Source organism: Paroedura picta, chromosome 11 (genome assembly GCF_049243985.1).
Source record: "Paroedura picta isolate Pp20150507F chromosome 11, Ppicta_v3.0, whole genome shotgun sequence".
NCBI classification, from domain to species: domain Eukaryota; kingdom Metazoa; phylum Chordata; class Lepidosauria; order Squamata; family Gekkonidae; genus Paroedura; species Paroedura picta.
In genome coordinates, this window is record NC_135379.1 from 61329085 (window position 1) to 61351855 (window position 22771).

Sequence of the window (22771 nt, forward strand, 5' to 3'; positions counted from 1 at the left end):
GCGGGGGTAGTCAACCTGTGGTCCTCCAGATGTCCATGGACTACAATTCCCATGAGCCCCTGCCAGCATTCGCTGGAAGGGGCTCAGGGGAATTGTAGTCCATGGACATCTGGAGGACCACAGGTTGACTACCCCTGCCCTAAAGGACCTGTACTAGAAATGAACCAAAGCTAAGTGACACTTCTCAGGCCACTGTGGCTGTAGCTGCTGTAAGGCCCCACCTGGAGGCAACAGGATTTCTTTAAAAGGGGAGATTTCTTCTCCTTGACTGGCACAGTCCTCAATGCGGCACCCTGGAATGGCTCCAGATGACCCACCGTTCAATACGTACAGCCTACAAACCCCTACACATCACTGTAGGCCAAGGGTAAACACATGCACACTTTGTGGACATTGCAATTAAGCAAGCAGTGTTGCCTTACGTTACAGGGTGACTTTCGTAGAAAGCACTGGCTGCATTCTCTTGCACTGGCTCAGGGGACGGCTGCCTTTCTTCGTGATCTTCTTCTACTTCATCTTCTGATTCTAAGACATTAAAGCATCGCTTTACTTGTTCATAAGAGTAAAATGCCTCCTTCTGAATGCCTCCGGATACCTTATATACAACACTCTAAAATGCAGATTCGTGTACAATGACCATATTTTCAATAGCAGAAATGTCATTATTTATCATATGGTATGTATTAGTCCCTAGGGTTGTCTGGCAGCCAGGCTAGAGCTGTTCAGCAGTGTTCTGCCATTGCCTGCCATCACATCATGGACCTGGTTTTTCCTGGTGGTCTCCTATCCCAGTAGTAGCCAAGGTCAACCGCCCTTAGTTTCTGAGATCCTTGTTATTATGTCTTTTACATTATATTTTGATTTTTATGTTTGGGTTTTTATTCTGCCCTTTCTCAAAAAGACTCAGGGCAGATTACAACGTTGATAAAACACATAAATTCTGAAAATATATACAAAAATAAAACTTGAATACAGTTAAAGCATTTAAAAATTACATAGCTAATATTGTCTTTTAGTAAATGGTCCTTACAAAGCCGGGTGGGTAGAAAAAGCATCCCTGTGTTTCTCCCACTCAGGAGAACGAGCTCTGGAGATGCAACAGGGCAGACTTCAACCTGTTTTGCAGTGCTGCAAAAAGGACCGGCCTCTTCCCAGCCCCTTTCAGACAGGGAAGGTGTGTCAAGCACAGGGACCAGGGATCAAGGCTTATTAAATATTGTCAGAAATCTGAGCAAGAGTTCTGCTAGACCCACAAATGCTGATTGACTATTACTGCCCTTTAGTAAGCAATCTCGTTATTCAAAAAATGGTTCTCTTCATGTCATAAAAATCACTCCCATCATAGCCTGCTATCAAAGGCAAACACCATGGGAAAAAAAAAAAACAGTTTCGCAAACTCATATTGGACAGCAAAGTTGGCAGGTAAAATTTCAGCTATTCTGAGACATTAAGATGTGCCCTTCATATCCAAATGTATGCAGTGGATGAGATTTATTGGAAAGTTCACATCTGTACAGCAGCTTAACAGTTGCATGGCTACGGTATTACTGGATGATGTGTGTCCAACTACCAAATTCTTAATATACAGCAGCAGTAACTGCAATCTTAATTGGCTTTTCCTTGGCTAGTGTTCTGTGACTGCTTATGGCTCAGCCATGCTGTTCACTTGTTTTAGTCTTCTCTGACACTAAACTCTGTGGTTTAAACCAGGTGTAGTCAACCTGTGGTCCTCCAGATGTTCATGGACTACAATTCCCATGAGCCCCTGCCAGCAAATGCTGGCAGGGGCTCCTGGGAATTGTAGTCCATGGACATCTGGAGGACCACAGGTTGACTACCCCTGGTTTAAACTGTAATGTTCAAATTACTTTGAACATCTGCATATAAAAATGGCATACAAATACAACAAACAAACGCATGCACTGAAAACAATATTTTGTTCAGATGCATTTTATTCTTGTGCCATTTAACTGAAACTCGTGATCAACTAACATTTCTTAAACTAGATACAGTCCTAAAGTAAAAACTAAATATTCTATCTGAGAAGCACTTCTGATTCTGTGCTCCACATTTTTTTGGTTTCTGGACAATCTTTCCTCATGTTTAACAAGGGAATTTTCCAAACAGTAAAATTAAGGGACATTCCAGTTTAATTTGGAACTGTTAAAACAATAAATATGTCACAAAATAAAGGTAACTGACATAGCTCTCTTTGGCTGCATCTTCATATGTTCACCTGTCCTTTTTCTTGTTTTAACTAGGAACAGCCATTTACTTTACATATTATGATCGATACCCATGACATTTTATGTAAACCGCCCTACACCATATGGGAGGGTGGTAACAAGAAAATATTAACTCTATCCTTCCGTACCCTGACCTGGATTGCTCAGGCTAGTCTGATCTGGTCAGATCTCAGAAGCTAAGGAGAATCCAGCTATGGTTAGAACTTGGGTGGGAGACCACCAAGGAAGACCAGGGGGGCTACAAAGAGGCAGGCAGCAGCAAACCACCTCCAAATGTTTCACTGTAAGTCAGCTGTGGCTTGATAGCACTCAATGTCTATTGGCTTGATAGCACTCCATGTCCATGTCAGGGGCTTCTGGGAATTGTAGTCCATGGACATCTGGAGGGCCGCAGTTTGACTACCCCTGCTCTAAAGCATAACTTTTACCCAGTAACCGTTTCTGCTGGACAGCCACTCGGATCAAGCCACTTAAGGTCAGCACTGGAAGAACCATCAGATCGGTGAAACCACCATTCTATTGCTATGTTAAAAGCCAACATTTCAAGGCTGCATTCCTACATTAAGGAGGCCAATGGGGCCAACTTCTAAGCCAGAATTGCACTACAGATGCCCCCAACAGCCTCTCATGATTAAAGGAGTGCATGTCGTATATAAGCCACCTGTTCCAAACACAAGACATCATTTTTTTAAAAAGGCCTGCCTGCAGTCGACAAATGAAAAGCAGAAAAAGAGCAAGGAAACAGCTATACAATTTGCCTTCATGATAATACATGCCTACGGCATTAATCACAAAAGGTCTCCCTACATAGTTTCTGTAGCTGTTTCAAGATGGGAATAAGAGGTCTTCATTCTTTGCATTTACCTGATCTCCTAACAAATCCAGAATCTCCCCCCCCCCCCCATCTTCTTTACTGACATGGGCAAATTCAAACCCAGCCTATTCAAAATGGGTAGGAAATCCCTACCAAAGTTCCTCTGGGTTCAGTTTCAACTGAATCTCTGCAGCTCTCCTAAGTTACTTGGTACAAAAGCTAGAAAAACCCAAGTTCTTGACCACAGATAAACAAACTAGGAAGAACATCACATTGCCAACGTGGTGTCCTATTTAAAAGCAGCGGCTTCTAACCTGCCGAACCAGGTTTGATTCCCCACTCCTCCTCCACATGCAGTCAGCTGGGTGACCTTGGGCTAGTCACAGTCATTAGAGCTGTTCTTACAGCGCTGTTCTGTAAGGGGTCTCTCAGCTCCACCTACCTCTCAAGGTGTCTGTTGTGGGGAGAGGAAGGGAAGGCGATTGTAAGCCACTTTGAGACTCCTTTGGGTGGTGAAAAGTGGGGTATATAAACCAACTTTTCTTCTTCTTAAATGACATGATATTAACAAAGTCTGATTTGATAGCTGAATTACATGAAGCAAGAAAAGTACCAACTGCTATCAGTATTTCATGTTAAATTTAACTGCCTTAAGAAATAAAGGCACAGTGTAGGCACAGATCTCCTGAGATTCAGATGCGTCAAAAGAGCACGCCTCTGCCCTTACACAGCACACACAAGCAAATTGTGTAATGAAGGCTTAAGGCTCTTGTGGATGTACCTTTCAAGTTCTGGCAGCCAATGATGCTCCTGATGCTTGGCCTTATGTGATATCTTGCCTGCAGTTTCAAACGGGGTGCTCGTGGGCGGCAGGGTGCTCCCACAGCTTCCCTGCTGTCCAGCAAGCATTTGCAAGACATGCACAGAGCCAGGCGGCACTTCTGAATGGCCACTGGTGATTTGATTGGCAGGCAGATTGTTAAAAACTCTTTGGCAGCACCACAGCACAAAAAGCTTGACTATGTGACTGAAGGTCAGTGGCAGCAGCCCTTCTGTGGCTGCCCCCCCCCCCAACAGGATTCTCAGGGACCCTGCCCCATGCCCTATCTTGATCTGGGACAGGAAATCTGATTCCAGTTTCAAACTGCTGGTACAAGACTGACTAACTAACTGGATAACTGACTGATTCTATTTCTATGCCGCTCTTCCACATGGGGTCATGGTGGTGTACAACATATATATATATATACTATATATGTACTATATAATAAAAATATACATATACTATATAATAAAACAATAGTTAAAATATTTTAAATGTTTTCAAATAATCAAGTTTACATTTAAAAAGAGTCACAGCCTTTTGCCTTCCCTCTAACAACAAGGAGGGAGTAAGGGGGTGCTTGCTGTGAACTATTAAGTGGGCATACAGATGTTACCCTTTGTGTTTACGGAGAGAGGCCAGCTCGCTGGAGGGATTAATAGGCCTCAACAGCTCTGTCTTGCAGGCCCTGTGGAAGTGCTTTAAGTCCCACAAGGCCTGGTCCTCACCTGGGATAGAGTTCCACCAGGCTGGCGCCAGGGCCAAAAAAGCCCTGCCTCTGGTGGAGGCCAATTTAACTTCTCTGGGGCTGGAGATCCTGAGAAGGTTTTGTGCACTCAGGTCTTCTATTCAGAGTGGGCCCTTTGCAGGCACTGGCTCAAGGGAAACATGGAACAGGTCCATCACTTAACCAACTTGGGTCTTGCATGAAGTGTTGGACTTCCAGTCACCTGGCCTCTTCATGTAGGCGGCCAGATCTGACACCAATTCCAGTTGAACCCAAATCAAGCTTCAAAAACTTGCTGCTGTCCGGAGACTGTGGGGTATGGGATGTCTGCTGATCTCCTTGTTGAGCTTCCTCTGCTAAATGGGCTTTGGCAGCTTTCAGAGACAGCTTGTGGTGCTGAACTTGGGCTTATCTGCTGTTTTTTGTTTAGATATTTGCACACAATCGTGACCTAAAGCGGCACCCAAAATTGTTTTCTCTTTCTCCGTTTTATCCTCACTACCACCATCCTTAGAGAGAGGTAAGGCTGAGAGCATGATCCACCCAAGGCCACCTAGCAATCCTCCCTGGGAGGAATGGAGACTCAAACCTGAGTGCCCCAGACCACTCTAACCATTAAAGGTAAAGGTATGCCCAGTGCAAGCACCGGGTCATGTCTGACCCTTGGGGTGACGCCCTCTAGCATTTTCATGGCAGACTCAATACGGGGTGGTTTGCCAGTGCTTTCCCCAGTCATTACCGTTTACCCCCCAGCAAGCTGGGTACTCATTTTACCGACCTTGGAAGGATGGAAGGCTGAGTCAACCTTGAGCTGGCTGCTGGGATCGAACTCCCAGCCTCATGGGCAGACAGCTTCAGACAGCATGTCGCTGCCTCACCACTCTGCACCACAAGAGGCTCCTAACCATTACACTATACTAAAAGCCAGTGCCGACATCCATCTTCATCACTGAAGACGCAGCATGCAAATCCAGGGCCGTGTTTTCTTTAAGATTCCCTCACCTTCATCTAGTTCAGCTTCAGATTCACCAAATACTTCATCTTCATAACGGAATATGTCATTGTGGACATAAAACTTATTTGGAACAGAGCCCTGAAAAACAAACACACCACAGGTAGACGAAAGCTCAACCGTTGACCAAGTCAGGCAAGATTTGCATTCAACCATCAGGGGGGGGAAATCTACTTTTAATGGGGCCAAATAAAACTAGTAGTAAGGCAGTTTGATGAACCTGGGGTGGGGAGGGGATGACACCCTTATATACTTGCAGCTTTACTTAGGTCCTAATAGAAACATTACATTACTGTTACTTGATAACCAAATAGTAATAATGCTATTATTTCCAAGTTCAGTTAATCTCCCTCTGCATTCATGAGATGACAATACAGTCACCAAAAATGAAGACCTCTTACCTGCTGGATTCATTTGAAAAGCAGCTCTTGCCTATTTATGACTGGCCCTCATTCTCAGAAATGCTTTCTCAATTACATACCCCCTAGAGACAAATGCCTGATGGTTGCCAAGCTAAAAGATCATGTATAAAACTGCCCCACTGAAATAGGCTTCGATAAACTGAGACCCTGGGAGTCTAGAGCACAGAATAATAATTCTCTGGACACTTTAAAGAGAACCTGGTGAGGAAGGAGTTCCTTCTTCATGCCTAAAACTTCAGCTTTGAGAACACAGCAGGCTGCTGTATGTCAGCGGCAATCTGGTGGCACTTTCCACAAAAAGTCTCCCGTGTAAAAGGGAAGGGCAAACCCAAATGCAACAACAGCAGCAAGGCCTGACAAGTCAGGAGGCCTGGCTAAATGGCCTCCTGAAGGGGGAACTGGGCTAGCCAGGCTTTGGGGAAGTTCTTCATTGGCTGTTTCTCTCCACACCACATGTTGAATTTATAAACCTAAAGCCCAAGTAAGCAAAAAAAAAAAAAAAAAGGGAGGGGGAGGGGGGTGTCCAAGGAAGTAGAACTCTGAGCTCTTCTTCACACGAGGAACAATGACGTCTACCGGCTATTAGCAAGTTCAGAATTGACATTGCAAAAGATCAATGGACTTTCTATTTTCCTTTTCACTACATTCATTCCCCCTTTTCCCTACTGACCAAAGACTGATCAAACTTTATTACAGTCATTCAGACCAAGTTATATGAAGTCATTATATAAGGGACCAACACTGTGTCTATGCAGGCAGGGTGGGGGAGCCAGAGGATGTGGCTGGCAGAGAGGAGTACTATGCCATCTCAATAGGGGCATTTCCTGATGTCCAGCCTCTACATGGCCCTTGAGGCCAGAAGAAAGACTTGACTTTTGCAATCGCCGGTGCCCCTGGCTCTCCGCCTTGGTCAGTAACCTGAGGGCACAGGGCCAGTGGATCCAGCGCCAGTCCAGGATGGCGGAGAATTTGTATGTAATAAGTTGCTCTGAGTCTGCCCTCTGGAGAAAGCACAAGCAGAAATACTTTAAAAACAAGTCCTGGCCCTCAGGAGGAATGGCTGTCAGGCAAGTCCAGCTCAGCTAGTGTTCTCAAAAGCTCTGCCCATTGTGACCGGTGCGCAGCAACAAGTGGGAAAAGGTTTCCTGCGCATCTCTCTCAAGACGACAGCCTAAAACTTTCCAGTGAAACAACCTATTATTCTCCCAAACCCACTCCTCCAGAGGAAGAGTGGGAGACTAAAACTGCACTCAAGTTCCAGATCTCTGCTCCTCTATCTTCTTTAATGGCTCTCGTGTAAGCGCATATGCTGTGTTCACTTTCAAACGGTTTACTCCAATTAACTGAAAGATTTCATTCCAATGAGAACTTTCAAAGTGATACTGATGTCAAAACATTCTTAGGTCCCAAGTTTAAATTACTAATACTTGAAGCCAAATACTTGGGTGGTTACTTACTTCTGGAGCCAGGACAAACGTTTGCATGAATTTCCGCATCGGCTGCCCGTTGTTTGTTAACTCCCCCATGACCTGCACAACTACTCCATCATTCAAGGTTGCATGGGCGTCCACGTGACGAATCTTAGTACGGCATTCATTAAACTGCAGGGACATCACCTTCTTATGTATATCCTAAACACAAAAATTTTAACCCACTCAACTGTATGAATGCTGAGTATTGAAGCAATTTGAGAGAGAGAGAGAGAGAGAGAGAGAGAGAGAGAGAGAGAGAGAGAGAGAGAAGGAGAAGAGTTGGTTCTTATATGCCGCTTTTCTCTAGCTGAAGGAGTCTCAGAGCGGCTTCCATTCACCCTCCCTTTCCTCTCCCCACAACAGACCCCCTGTGAGGGAGGGGAGGCTGAGAGAGCCTTGAGATTACTGAAGAAGGAGAATAGTTGGTTCTTATATGCCGCTTTTCTCTGCCAGGAGTTTCAAAGCGGCTTCCATTCACCTTCGCTTTCCTCTCCCCACAACAGACACCCTGTGAGGGAGGGGAGGATGAGAGAGCCCTGATATTACTGAAGAAGAAGAGTTGGTTCTTATATGCCGCTTTTCTCTCCCCAAAGGAGTCTCAAAGCGGCTTCCAGTCGCCTTCCCTTTCCTCTCCCCACAACAGACACCCTGGGTGGGAGGGGAGGCTGAGAGAACAGCTTCACAATGCTGTGGTGATCCCAAGGCCCCCCAGCTGACTGCAAGTAGGGGGAGGAACAGGGAATCAAACCTGGCTTGCCAGATTAGAAGTCTGCGCTCCTATCCACTACACCAACAGCTCCAGATACTCCATAGGGCAGGGGTAGTCAAACTGCGGCCCTCCAGATGTCCATGGACTACAATTCCCACGAGCCCCTGCCAGCGAATGCTGGCAGGGGCTCGTGGGAATTGTAGTCCATGGACATCTGGAGGGCTGCAGTTTGACTACCCCTGCCATAGGCATTTAGACAGTATACTGAAGACATAGCATGATGGTCAGGATTAGTCCTGGTTTAGATTGTCAGAGACAATTTACAGTAACCAAACTTACATGGATCGAGGTCACCCCTAGGCCACCCCTCTACAAAGCATCCCTTTGACAGGGACACCCATCAGTGGTACCTCATTCCTCACTAGGCGGTTCCAAAGCGTTTCTCATGGCTAACACAAACATCCTGGCGGCCACCAGGTGCAGATAAGCTTAACTTTGTCTTCCTGTCACTGCAGGCCCCAGCAGTCTGAAGTTCACCGCTTGCTTACCAGATCAAGGAAAACTAATCTTGCATCTGGCCTCGTAAACAAACAGACAGTGCAAACCTTAACAATGGAAAACAGCTTCTGAAACAGCTTCAGGAATATAATTGCCAAACCCCTAACCGATCTCAAGGAATGACCTGGAGATTATTCTGAAATGGTCACTTAAGTAGTAGATCTCGGTGAGGATTGACTCGCCAGCAGGAATACAATTGTTTTACAACTTAAGGCTTCTCCATGATCTCTCACCAACCTCTGGAGCATGGATTTCCAAGCAGGGCTAGATTCTTCCATGCACCTGTCTCAGTCACGCTTTTCAGCCCCCCCCCCCACCCCCCAACTCATCGGAACAAGCCTAGGAAGACAACTTCCTTCTGGACAGAGATATGGAGCCCTCTTCGAGGGCAAAGAGTGCAAAACCATAAGGGAGAAATGATAACCTTCCTTCAAAAGGACGGGCTCTATTAATGGGGCTGTGCTTCTGAGTCAAGCTCCTCCTTCCAGAAAGAAGGGATACAGAATTCTGGGAAAGAGCCTCTGGGACAAAGAGATGGCCTATATGAAGGGAAGGTAAAGCTCTTTACTGGAAATTCCTCCCTTCTGAAGAGAAAGGGTTGTGAGTTGGTGGGGGAAATCTGTGCCTTTCGTGCAGAAATTCAAAGATCCCTTCCCAAAGGCAGTACTGGATGAACCAGGCTAATTCAACTTCATCATTGAGGCTTTAAAATAAATAAGTAAAAAGCATATATGGGCAGCTGAGCAGGGTTTTGGAGACTGCCCATGAAGACCAGGGCACCATGCAGAGGTTAAATTATTGGTTTGTATGTTTGGCTTTTATGCCGCTGCTCCTAGAACTGCTACCCCACTGCAGCTGACAATGTGAGTTCAGACCATAAAATTGACAACAATAAGAATCCCCTCCTACCCACATCAGCCCACCCTCCAACCCCCCCCTTACCAAGCAGTACACAGAACCCATCACTAAGAAAAAGATGGGGTAATCTCTAGTTGAGGGGGAGGGAAGCCTAAAAGAACAGCCTGAAGTACTGAAAATGTTCCCAAAGGGACAGAATGATAGTAGCTGCTTAAAAGAAAGAAGGGGAGAAAAATAGCTTTTTCCCATTAGCTGAAAGAATCTTGAAAGAGGGAATTTTGAGGGCTGAGCTTCCAGCTTGTTGAAACTAGCCACTCTGAACATGACTGGTCAGAATGGACTGATGATCTGATTCAGCAAAAGCGCTTCTTGGATAGCCTGGGTGACCATCAACATTTTAAAGTCTGAAAATTTGAAGAATATCATTGCCACTACACAGTCCTTTGCAGCTTTAGAATTAAAACAGCCACTGCTCCAGGAAGGACAGGAAGGAGAGTTAAGGAAGGGAAAGAGAAATAGGAAAGGCAGGAGGCAAAAGTAAGGAAAAAAGGAGTAGAATTGTCATGGAGGAAAGTTAAACCAAAACTGAGTAGCCTAATCTAGTGTCTAGTTTGTTCCTGCCTCCCAGAGTGACTGGTGGGAAAACCCATCCAAGATGTCCTCCACCTCAGAAGGAGAAAAGCACATTTTCCCACGAGTCAGTGAATAGTTTGGGGGAGCCAGCTTGCTGGGAGAGCTGTATAAAAATCTAATAAATGAATAAATAAATATAGCTGTATTAACTTATTATGTACAGTATGAAAATAAAAATGTAATAAATAAAATAAACAGATCAATAAATAAGTTTATTACTTTATTAAATAAGTTTATTACTTGGAGGATGGCAGGGAGTGGTTCCTGTTAGCAGCAGAGGATAATACCTGGCGTAATGGGCTTAAACTACATGCAGAATGGGAAAATATTCACAGAGTAGTTCAGCAGTGGAATAGGCTACATAAGGTGAACTCCCCCTCACTGGTGGTCTTTAAGGAGTGTCTGCACAGTTACTTATCATGGATGCTTTAGGCTGATCTTGCACTGAGTAGGGGGTTGGACTCGATTGCCAGTATGGCCCCTTCCAACACTATGATCTTGAATGTCAGCATTGCTCCAACTTGTATTTCAAAAGCAAGATGAAGATTTATTTATTTATTTATTTAGATTTATATACCGCCCTCCCCGAAGGCTCAGATTGCTTTCCACAAGAGAATTGCATTTCAAGAAGACTGAAAAGGTAGCTTAGAATCCAAACCCATAATGTTTGTTAAGATCTGTGTTGGAGTGGTTCACATGTGGGAGGTAAACTCCTCAAGAGGAGGGCATCCACATGGTCTTCTGATTCCCAATGTACTTGTGGTCATGCACCCTGGAAACCCCAGTGGGCGACTCCCTGTCACTCCTCCAACAGCCACCTCTCATTCAAGATCTCACAAACAAGAAAGTCAGGATCCCTGCTCCCACAATAGGAACCATCCACCTCCAGAAACAAAGGCAGTACACCAAGCCTGACTCTGGACCAGACAGCAGAGATCATGCAGAGCAGCCTGAGGCCTCCCACATTCAATTTGCACTCAGAAGAAATGGAAATTTTGGCAGCATCAAGGACTTCATGCTAGCTGGGGGGCTATTAGCTCCCTATGCAATCCTTCAGTTGAGTTCCAACCTCTGAAGGATCAAAATATCTTCCACAACCAGCTCGCCCTCCAAAACGAACAGCCCCATCCTACCAGGCTCCAGCTCCCCAGGCCCTTGCTGCCTCTTGTGGAGAACCCTAGTCTCTAGCCACAGTGGGGCCCTGGGAAAATAGACCCTTGTGACTAACAGCTTATTCCAACAGGCCAAGTCAATGCCTTCTTGGAACGCAGCAGGTCTTGTCCAGCCATACTGAATCTAGACAGTCACATGCACATGATTGGCAGTTAACTCCCTGGAATCTCTGCCTTAACTCCTTACTTTTATCCCAGATCTCATGCTGTTGACCAGTGCTGGCTTCAGCTATGCATTTAACCTGATCAAACCTGCAAACCCAGGCCAGTCATATATGGCCATGAAGTTGAAGAAGAGGCAGCTACTCTACTCATCTGACTGCCACATAATTCTTTCAATTTGATAATTTGTGATTTTATGGGCCATATTAAAACTGGGTGTTGAATCTCATCATCTTCAAGAGACTACCACAGGAGGATAGCTGCAAAAGTTAAAGATTTCCTAACTACAAACAAAGGAACCAAACTCCAAAGGCCTAACAAGCTAGTTGGATAAGCAAGACTTGTACAGGTTTCTCTGGTTTCTGTTTCAACTCTGAAAAGTCAAGAGTAAGTTGCTGCTCAGAAACTGAACTGAATAACAGACTTTATGACAGGTACATACAGACTGGCCATATACTGCTTCCTGGAGTTTGCCACTGGCATCCAGCCCACCATGGACATAAGAGGAATTCCTGCCATAGAACCTGCAAAGACATCGAAGCACAGGGTTGATGAACAGTCACAGAGAGATCTATCTTAAGCCGTTTACTTGACACATTTTATGCATTTGAATATGGTTTCCTGTTTAATGGTGTATCATTGTAAGGCATAAATACTACAGCCAAGCTACAAACTGGCCCCAAGACAGTTCACTGAAGTCCCAGATAAGACTGCCCAATTTGCGGACTAAATAATAAAAGAATAACAAAAGAAGGGTTCAGCAGAATTCCCACCTTTAATTTTCACCCAAACACTTTCAGCCTGATTTCCAAGATCAAAACCACCTCCGCACAAGGACAGTCACCCCGACACACAGTGGCCCCCTCCCCCTTCCTTATCTTGCCTATTCCTCCCATAAAAATTACACCCCTCAATTGACATGCTTTTTACCTTCTCCAATTCCATGTTAGGCCTTGCGTGACAGATGATGTCAGATATTTTTTGCACTGTCTTTAATGTTGTATTCCTAGTCCTAATGCACTACTTACTAGATATCTCATGTTACTTGAGTGCATGATGGTCTAGTACAGTGTTTAACTGCCCTGCATTTCAGTGGGAAAAGTGAGCTCTATGTAAACAAATAAAATATTCACATTTTCATGAACTTTCCCTTTTTACATATCCTCAGTTTTTAAATTCTACCCCCATAAGCTGCAATTTCAAGGCCGGCGAGAGTTTGTTTATGGTCTCCAAAAAAAAAACCATTTTCTTAGACAATAATGTTAGATAGCTGTGGTGGCCCATAGAAAAATTCCAAGACTGTTATTTCCAGCCCCCATTACCCAGTTCTCACAGTTCAAAGTCCTTGTACTTTCTCATAGTCTACACTGGTCATGCTGATCATACGCACTCTGGAAAATCACTGCTTGGAACAGAATTCTGAGGTGCGCATGGGCCCAGACTGCATCTGGAGTCCAGTAAGAAGGACCTTAAGCAATGCCCCCTATACAAACACTATTTTCCCAGCTACAAATGACTTAAACCATCTCTCCCCACCCCCTTACAAAGGACATGCATGTTTTAGGATACAAACCATTGTAGAAAAACACATTTTCATGCATCTGCTTATACCACTATAAATGTAATAATGTATGAAATTAATTATAAAATAGAATCATAGAATCTTAAGAGATCTACCCTCCTCTTCCCCTTTTTCTGCTTTCACTTTGAATGCCAACAAAGGGGAACAAAAATCTTGCTATTTTGTGATATTTTGATTAATTGTTTTTAAAAGTATTGCATAATTATTATCCTTTTCTCGGTTATCATGACCCTTCCTTCCTTCTCATGAGGTGGCCAAAGTATCTACTGTCTTAATTTGTGTAGACTACTGTAAAGATGGATTTCATTGCTACAAAAGAAAACTGTAAGAGCACAGAATACATGCGATCTAACTCTACACAGCCATTTTTGCCTATTCATAAGAAAAGTGGTTAACTAGCTACTTCATTCAAAACCACACAACCCATTAATAGATTACCTGTGCAAATAATCTGGTGCTTTATTTAGTAAGGTATAGTACTGCCTCACGAACTCCCGCCCCACAAGCAGCGGACTGGGCTTCTCCATCACCATTTCTTTGGTACACAGTGGCAAAGGCTGTAGAACAGAGATGGAAAAAGAGAGACAATTTTAAAAGTTTGAACTTCAGCATTACTCCCTCCCAGAATTCCAGCTGATCTCTGGCTAACAAAGATCAGTTACTCTGGAGAAAAGGCTGCTTTGGAGGGTGATCTAGTAATTTTGGTACATGGACAATTAATTCATTCTTAGGCACCAGAAGTCTCCTAGGTAAAGGTATCCCCTGTGCAAGCACCGAGTCATGTCTGACCCTTGGGGTGACGCCCTCTAGCGTTTTCATGGCAGACTCAATACGGGGTGGTTTGCCAGTGCCTTCCCCAGTCATTACCGTTTTACCCCCCAGCAGCAAGCCGGGTACTCATTTTACCGACCTCGGAAGGATGGAAGGCTGAGTCAACCTTGAACCGGCTGCTGGGATCGAACTCCCAACCTCATGGGCAAAGCTTTCAGCCAGCTGCCTTACCACTCTGCGCCACAAGAAGCCCATGAGAAGTCTCCTGGTATCTGACAATTTTGGGCTGTTCTGATTTTGGCCAAAAGCTCAAAGGAACCAAAAGGTAACAAGTGGGTGGAACACTTAACACCTTCATACATAGCCTCTTTTATGCACAGCTGATGCCCCTTCCCTATCATCAACTCCTGAGGCTATGTTTGTTTGTTTATTACATTTTTATACTGTCCTCCCTTGCAGTTTATGGTGGTTCAAAAGAACATAAATTCAATATGACAGATACAACACATTCAGAAAATCAAAGTCAGTAACTGCATCAACATCTCTGAATATTTAATCATTAACTATTTAAAACCATTTAATGTTTCAACATAACCCAGCAGATTTGTCAGAGGGGCATAGGCAGAGAGGTGTTCCCTCAAGTAAAGGGGAAGGAAGCAAAGCATCATGGGAAGCTGCCTCCTTCCAACAATGCAGAAAATGAATTACAGCCTGGAATATGAGAGGAAAACCAAAATGCAGAAAGCAAATTTCAACTCACATAATCCAAAGGAAATCCAAAGCGAGTCTAAAACAAGGTATCATATGTCTTCTAATGCGGAAACGGTCTTAGTGCCTGCTCTAGAAACTTCCATTAAGATAAAAGTAAGCAAGTAGCAGAAGAAAAACCAGTTGAGGGAAAATCAGAACGGCTTCTACAGAGGGAAGTTCTGCATTTCCAGCCTTTTAAAATACTTAATAGGTCTTCCAACAGGCTTGAAAAAAAAAAGGCCCATCAATAAATCAACTTGGAAACTCCAGTTGGTGCAGAATGCCATGGCTCGGTTATAATTGGGAGCTAGACAGAGTATGACTATTGTTCCCATTCTTCAGGCACTCCATGAGCTGCCCATTAATTGCCAAATTCAATTTAAGTTATTGGCTATCACATGCAAAGCACTCATTTGAGCAGAGCCTTCTGAAGGTGCCCACATGCACCTGCAAAATCAATAATTCCCTTTCTACATGCTTTCTCCATTGTGGCCCCCTCCTTATGGAATAGCCTGTCTGAAAAGGTCAGACATGCTCTCACTCTCCTGACTTTCTGCAAACTACGCAAAACAGAATTGTTCAATAGACAATAGGGTTGCAGTGTACAAAATGATTACTTGGATAAATAATTAGACTGTGGTCTATTCTAATACACTATTTTATTATGTTACATTAGTTAGGTTTTGCCTCAGCTCTTTTTCAAGCTTCCTGGTTGGTTCTACAATCTTAATCCTATTGCATTGTTTAATGACTCTCCTCCCTCTGCACAATTCACCTTGAGTTGCAGTGAGAAAACCAAATAGCAAATAACATAAATCAACTCTCCCAAGTATAAGTAAGATGGTGGATCTTCTAACACAGGGGTAGTCAACCTGTGGTCCTCCAGATGTCCCTGGACTACAATTCCCATAAGCCCCTGCCAGCGTTTGCTGGCAGGGGCTCATGGGAATTGTAGTCCATGAACGTCTGGAGGACCACAGGTTGACTACCCCTGTTCTAACAGACTTGACTGCAAATCAGAACCAGGGACAAATGGACAAGTCTTCCAGTGGATGGGAGGAAGAACGGAAGTGGTGGGGTCCCAGGATAACTGGGATGGGGGCTTTTGTTAACATTTGACCTAGAAGTGGGCAGAAGTGCGATAGTGGCCGTTATGGCTGATGACATTATTTTGTTTATTTAGGCATTTCCAAACTGCCCCCTCCAAAGGCTGATCCCAGGGCAGTGTCCAACAGCAAAAGAAGGTTAGGTTGGTCTAACACAAAGCAAAGCATGAAGAGAATCCTTCCAAATGGAGTGAGTAGGCCACGAGGTGGAGTAAAAGCAACATGTCCAGCGGGGCTTGAGCCGGGAATGGCCGCAACGACGGGGAAGAAAAGGAGAGTCGGGCCTGGGGGGCGCGAGGAAGCGGCAGGCAGGCAGGCAGCGCTGGAGACCGTCAGGAAACGGGGGGGGGGGGCGCAGTTCTGGCTCCGCCTCTCGGGAAGGGCAGGGCCGGGGACGCCCAGCAGGGAGGGGGCGCGGGAAGACGGTGACCCTCCCCCCCCGCGGGGCCGCATAAAGTGGAGCCCCCCGCCCCGCCCCCGCGCGAAGGGAGGGAGGAGGCAGGGAGGCCTTACCCACGGAGGGTCGGCGCGGGAACCCGGAGGGTCTTCTGGGCGGCTCCCGGCCGAGGAGGAGGAGGAGGGGAGGGATCGGGGCCGCGGCGCCGCCTTCCTCGCACGGACCAGCCAGCCGGGGCGGAACCGGATGCCGCCGTCGCCGCGCCCCGCCCCTTTTCTCCTCCGAGCGCGCGGGCCGCAGCGGCCAGGCGCCCGACCAATCCCCGCCGACTCCGCCCCTTTCCGCCGGGGGAGACCCGTAGCCAGCCAATCGGCGCCGTGCGGGTCCGGCAAGCGCTTCCGGGTCGGTCTCCCCCCTTCCCCCGGAATGGCTGGCCGCGGACCCCGCATAAGGATATCAATGGAGGGGATTCCTGAGATCCAGGCCGACTCGCTTAGTGTGAGTCGCTTTTAAAACTGGGGGCTACATTTGCCCTCCTCCAGTCACAGGAGCAGAGAGAGACCGAGTTGGAAGCTGATCAGGAAGAGCTCCAAGAGGAGCTTAAGGACGGCCAGCCAAGGGGAGCGCCTCACCTCCGCTGCTGAATTACTCGGTGCAGCCTCGTCTGCCGATGCCTAGTCTGCGCCGCTCTACTCACAGTTTCAGGGGTAGTCAAACTGCGGCGAATGCTGGCAGGGGCTCCTGGGGATTGTAGTCCATGGACATCTGGAGGGCCGCAGTTTGACTACCCCTGCTCCACAGTCCTACCAACGGCTGCCATCAGGATCCCCTCCCTGCCCTCCTCCCAATGACCCAATGACCACCTTTCAGGCACTTAAAGGCAGCAATCCCCTCCCTTCTCCAGTTCCTCTTCTCCAGACTGAACATTCCCGGGGGCCTTCAGCCTTTCCTCCTAAGGCTCAGTCCCAAGGTCTCCTCACTCTCTTCTGCACAGTCTCCATTTTGTCCACATTCTTTTTGAAGTGAGGCCTCCAGAACTGAAAACAGAATTCCAGGTACTATAGGTCTATAACAGGAGGAGCCAGGTAGTGAGCTACTGGCGGGGTGACTGCAGCTGATTGTATTAGGTGGTTGATTCTTGTGCTGAGTGCAAAGAGGGGAGGTGGTGCTTGTCTATGGGAAGTTCTTTTTAAAAGGCTCCTCTTTTTTTTCAATGGGCTGTTTTTGAAGCTATGAGAGAGGAGAGGTGGGTGGCAACTGGAAGCCAGGTGCTGTGAAGGTTAGCTTTCCATAGGAGTGAGGGGGGAAACAGTGAAATCCTCCTGGACTGAGGAGGGAAAGGAAGGGTTCAGGAGCTCGGTTCAAGGGAGAGCAGGCTGGTTGTTTTTCTTTCCCTGAGGTAAAAGTTACAATTGTTACTGCCTGTGCATGTAACCTCTTACTTTCTACTCTGGAGGCCCTTTTTTGTAGTTTAATAACTCAACTTCTGGGGTTTTTTTTGACCAAATGCTTTTGTTACTTTGTTGAGCGACTAAATCAATAAAATATCAGTTCAGCTGTCAGTTGACTGTTCTGGGCCATCCCCACAGCTGGCTGGGCTGCCAGGCTAAAGGAAAGATAAATAAACAGCACTACTTATATTTTCCCAGGCATGGGTCAGACTCCTTCTGTCTAAAAAAGAGAGTCTTACTGATAGCAGCAACCAGAAGTGGAGTCACCGGACAGGAGGGAGTGTGAGGGACTAAGGGGGGGGGGGGGCACCAGTTTGCCGCAGGGCCTTTGCCCTAGGAGAGGCTCCTGTCTGCCAGAGGCGCAGCTCAAGAACTCTTGTCCTGTGGCTTTTCCCCTGAGGGTCAAGCCGGGGGTCCCGGTGGTAGTCCGGGGTGTGCAGGGAGAACCCAGCCACTTCTGCAATGGGCCCCAGCTGGGGATGGAGCCTTGCCGGCGGCATGTTCTTACTCCGGGGGTGTTGGGCAGCCATGCCACTCGCGGCGGGTGTACAGAGGCCCTGTGGACTGTGAAGGGCATCATCCCATTAAGTAAACAGGCCTTTCCCAGTCCTGAGGGGCCACCAGGCGGCGGCGGCGGGATATTGGGAGAATCGTGGTCTCTGCGGGCGCCCCGAAGCGCCCGAGCCATGAGGCTGGCGGCCTTGTGTCCTTCGGCGTGCCCGCCCAACACTCGCCTCCCCACCACCCGGAGGCAGCCCCGGATTGTCGACTGGCGCCTGCGCGCTGTTCCTCGGCAGACACCGCCCCGTCGCTTCCGGCCCGGTCAGGCGGCGCCTGCGTTAGACGTCAGGGGAGGGGCGCGCCGTCCGCGGAGAGGAGGCCGACGTCCCAGTCGCTCATTGGAGGGCTCGCCTGTCGATCACGCCTCTCGCTGCCTGCGGCGAATCAGCGGGCCGCTTGCTTTCCCCGCCCCCTCCCACCTGGCGGAAGCGCCTTTGTGCCACGTCCTGGCGCAGGCGCACTGCTGCGGCTGAGGGGACGGGCGCCGAGCGGAGTCGCGGCCGGGAGAGTCGCTCCCTCCCTCCGGCCGGCCAAGATGAACTTTCTGCGGGGAGTCATGGGCGGGCAGAGCGTCGGCCCGCAGCCCTCCGGCGCAGAGACCGTGAGTCACGGCTGGGCTGGGCCCCCTCGTGCCGCTTCCGCCGCCCGCCACAGCCGCTGCCCCCGAGGCCGCCCCCGCCCGCCCGGGGCCTCGGTGGGGGGGAGGGAAGAAGGGGGTCTACCTGCCCGGGGGGCCCCGGGGCCGTTGCAGCCGCGCCGGGCAGTGATGGTCAGCAGGGCCGGCGGCTCCTTTCCGCGATCTCTCCCGGCAGAGCCAAGGCTGGCCGCAGAAATGCAAGTGTGATTAGCCAGGAGATGTCCGAACAAAGTCTCTTGGTTCGCCCTCCCATCTCTTGCTAAGCCTTGTATGCCGATTTACTATTATTGCCATTCACAGATCTGTCCGCTGCCTCGGCTATAACTGCCTAGTTACTTAGGCATCTTGGCTGCAGCCAGCCCTTCCTGGCCGCTAACCTCCCCACCACCACCACCTCTCCGTAATGGCTGAGGGAACTCGGTTTCCCCGTAGTCCAAGAAGTGTGCTTGCACATGCAGCCTTATGCCTCGCCTAAAGCTTTGTTGGACTTTCAAGGTGCTGCTGGACTCAAACTTCGTTCTGCCTCCATCATGGTTACCTTCCTGAATCTGAGATACTCGTGTTAGTTTTTCAGAAATAGCATGTAATTGTGTTCTAATGCAGGTTGACTACCTGTGTTCTAAGGGACTTGCTCAAGGTGTCATAAACAATCATTCAGAGTGCAGGTCATGTGTGTGCATGCGCTCTGCTGGTAGCCATGGTAAAGAAGAAATTAATGAATGTACACTCGGGCTCTCCACCTCCTCTGCCTGGTTGGTCTTTCTAGGTCACTGGCAACAAAAACTGCCCTTCGATGCACCTGCTGAGTTGATTCTAATAGCCTTGGAACTATACCATTGAACTTAATATTTCTAAATGCAAAGGTTTATTTGCTAGAGGAACTTTAATGGCTGTGGCATAGACTGTATTGTACAGCTATGAGAAGCCAAAATAATGCCATATAAATGAGATTGTTACTATGGATTTAAGTCTGCAAATGTGGGAATTTCTTACATAGATGGTACTAGTTTTCAAAGTGTTTTTACTCATTTTAATTTTATTTCTTATTCATCATTTTTATTCTATAAAGGGGGCCCAAATCAGTTTATTTTGTTCATCTCTTCTCCACTGTATCCTCACAACAATAGTGTGGTAGGCTTGGCTGAGATATTGTAAGTGCCCCAAGGTCCCCCCCGCCCCTACCTCCAGCTTCCAGGGCAGAGTGGGAATTGGAACCTGGGTCTCCCAGATCCTGCTCTGATGCTGGCTTGTAAGAACTCTGCTAAGAACTGAAAAACCAAAGGTTGCTGCTACTGTTCTGTGATGCATTATTCTTGGTCCCAGGCAGAACTGGCTAGAAATCAGTTCAATGCAGAAGTTGTAATAGAAGGAACATATATGACCTTTGATCGCATAAACTTGTACAAACAGGAATAAACAGCTTTTATCTGACTGTTCATCAGTTGGCTGTTTGCCTTCCTTTTCTTTTTTTAGTTTTAAACATTTGTCCTAGCAGAGTAGTCCTCCATCCTTTCATACTGCTAAACCTTTCAAGAGGTGTATTCTCAAATCTCCCGAGACCTAGGATCACACTTGTTTTGTGGCACCCCTTTGGAATAAGACAGAAAGCATGTAATCTCCTAAGGCTATCCAATGAGCAACAGAGCAGGGAGAACCAGGAGGCGAGCTGGGGCTGAGGGCCCCTGCGAACTTTCCTCATGGCTAGGATACTTGGGCATATATCGCGGCTGCCAGACGGGTGCCCTGTTGGCCTTTGACCTCATGGCCCTGCTCCCGCAGAGCAGGGACGGCAGGACAGTATGTCAGAAAAGATGGCTGCGTTATATCTTGGACCTTTGTACATGTAATTGTGGATTGTATATTGTTTTTAAGGATAATTTTATTTGGGGATTTTATATGTTTGTAACCTGCCACAAGCCTTTTGGGAGTGGCGGGCTAAAAATCAAATCGAATAAACTAACTCACTCTTCCCGTGGCGAGGAGGCTTTGGTCCACAGCAGGGTCCCTGCACAGAAGCTGTGCTGCCCCTCATCCTATGCCCTTGGGCTGATGATGTGGGAGAATAAAGAGATGCAGATGGTAAGGTGGGCTGGACAATCAGCGTGAGGTCTCCCTGTGTCCAGGAGGCATGGACATCTGTGGTGGAGGACAGCAGAGGGTGGCTATCACCCACTCTCAACTCTTGGGCTTATCTACAGGTTGCTTCTCATCCTGACACCCAGTGCCAGGTGGACCTCCACAATCTGAAGAGAGCCCCTGCTAGTTCTCTAGCAGGGGTTCTCTTTAGGTCATGGAGATCGAACTCCCACTGTCTAGCATCGCCAGAGATTCCTGCCCCGCCACTTGCAGCCCTCATTGGGAAGGGAGGCTGCTGTCCATACTGCACTGACACTTGCATTGAGATTTCCCACCTGGTACCTCATTCCATCAGTGGCCACTCTTTCTGTCCACAGGTGAAACACAGCCCACAGTCCTTGGTCAGGGCCGTATGGGTAACCAGATTCTGATTCAGGGTTGAGTGGTAGACCAGCTGGGCCTGGGGCCCACTAGCAAGGTGTGGAGTTGGAGAACCCCATGCCTGCCCGTCTTGAGGCTTCTCTGAGAGTCGTGACCCTTGATTAGCAGCTGAGCTCCGGCTCTGGGTTCACTCACTACCTGCCCGGGAGTTCTTGCGAACTGTTCCCTGTTGTCCACTGCCAGGAAGTTCTACCATAGGTTTATTGTCTCTTGGAGCCCTGCCGACTTCCAGCATTCAATCCAGTGATGTGGCTGAGATGGAAGTATTTTCATTTCTGTTCATTTCAGTTCTAGTGCCACTTGGTCAACAATCCACAACAATCCAGTTCATTTCAAGTATTTTCAGTTCATTTCAATTCTAGTGCCACTTGGTCAACAATCCACTGCCTGTCATTGGTTGTGGGTTGTAGCCACTTTGTATCTGCAGATCCTGGATTTCTGTCACTGCATCTGTGGGGTGACTTCATAGCGGTTTAGTATAGCAGCATATAGGGTATTGTATGAGGTGACTCCGTCTTTCCCAGAGCTGACAAGGCTGCTTGTGTCTCCAAAACAAATATAGCCCCAAGGTGAATGCCCATTGATCCCAGGGCAATTGTGCTGCCTGGACAGTTCCTGCATAGGCCTCTGTATCATCCTCCTGCCCCAGTTTCGTTAGGGGGAAATCAGGGTGCATGTCCTGGCCCAAATACTAGAGCCGTTCCCCCTAGACTTCCCCTGATACGTATCCTGCAACGAGGCAGCCTTGGCCTTTATTTGGTGGCAAAGGAAGAAATATTACTAAATAACTGATGGTTTTATGTTGTTTCTAATTTGGCTGTTCTGTTCCCCTTCTAGATTCAGAAGCTATGTGACAGAGTAGCATCCTCAACCTTACTTGAAGATCGCAGGGATGCTGTGCGGGCACTGAAGTCACTTTCAAAGGTCTGCATCTTTTGTCCTTTGTATGATATTTCAACAGCATGCAGAGTGTAGACTGGGATTTCTGCTTTGATAGTGTCTTGATAGTGTTGACCTTGTTATTATAATCTGTTCTCCTGTAACCACAGATGTTGTGGACATCTGTGCCCCTCCTAACCACTACACCAAGAGACAGCTTTGTGTAGTGGTTAGGAGCACTGACTTCTAATCTGGCAAGCCCAGTTTGATTCCCCCCCTCCTCCACATGCAACCAGCTGGGTGACCTTGGCTTCACCACAGCACTGATAGAGCTGTTCTGACCAAACAGTAATATCAGGGCTCTCTCAGCCTCACACATCTCACAGGGTGTCTGTTGTGGGGAGAGAAAAGGGAAGGTGAATGTAAGCTGCTTTGAGCCTCCTCCTGGTAGAGAAAAGCAGCATATAAGAACCAACTCTTCTTCTTCTAACCTAGAGGTTAGGGCATTGTAA

The 22771-nt window shown here is 47.4% G+C and overlaps 2 protein-coding genes across 5 annotated transcripts in view; one reads left to right on the forward strand and one right to left on the reverse strand.

Moving 5' to 3' along the window:
* The window catches only part of G3BP2 (G3BP stress granule assembly factor 2), a 29684-nt gene extending 13205 nt beyond the window's left edge, over positions 1-16479 (reverse strand). For both annotated transcript variants that reach the window (XM_077304739.1, XM_077304738.1), the window contains exons 1-6: positions 16331-16479; positions 13629-13747; positions 12051-12132; positions 7502-7675; positions 5613-5703; positions 423-525 (exon numbers count right to left, since the gene is read on the reverse strand). In XM_077304739.1, the coding sequence (XP_077160854.1) occupies positions 423-525; positions 5613-5703; positions 7502-7675; positions 12051-12132; positions 13629-13723 (545 nt within the window). In that variant the 5' untranslated portion in view covers positions 13724-13747; positions 16331-16479. The remainder of the gene's footprint in view (positions 1-422; positions 526-5612; positions 5704-7501; positions 7676-12050; positions 12133-13628; positions 13748-16330) is intronic.
* Positions 16480-18656: 2177 nt separating this feature from the next.
* Positions 18657-22771, forward strand: part of USO1 (USO1 vesicle transport factor) — a 44925-nt gene continuing 40810 nt past the window's right edge. For 2 of the 3 annotated variants that reach the window (XM_077304689.1, XM_077304690.1), the window contains exons 1-2: positions 18657-18827; positions 22218-22304. In XM_077304689.1, coding sequence (XP_077160804.1) covers positions 18762-18827; positions 22218-22304 — 153 coding nt within the window. In that variant the 5' untranslated portion in view covers positions 18657-18761. The remainder of the gene's footprint in view (positions 18828-22217; positions 22305-22771) is intronic. The other variant, XM_077304691.1, reaches the window with a different exon arrangement.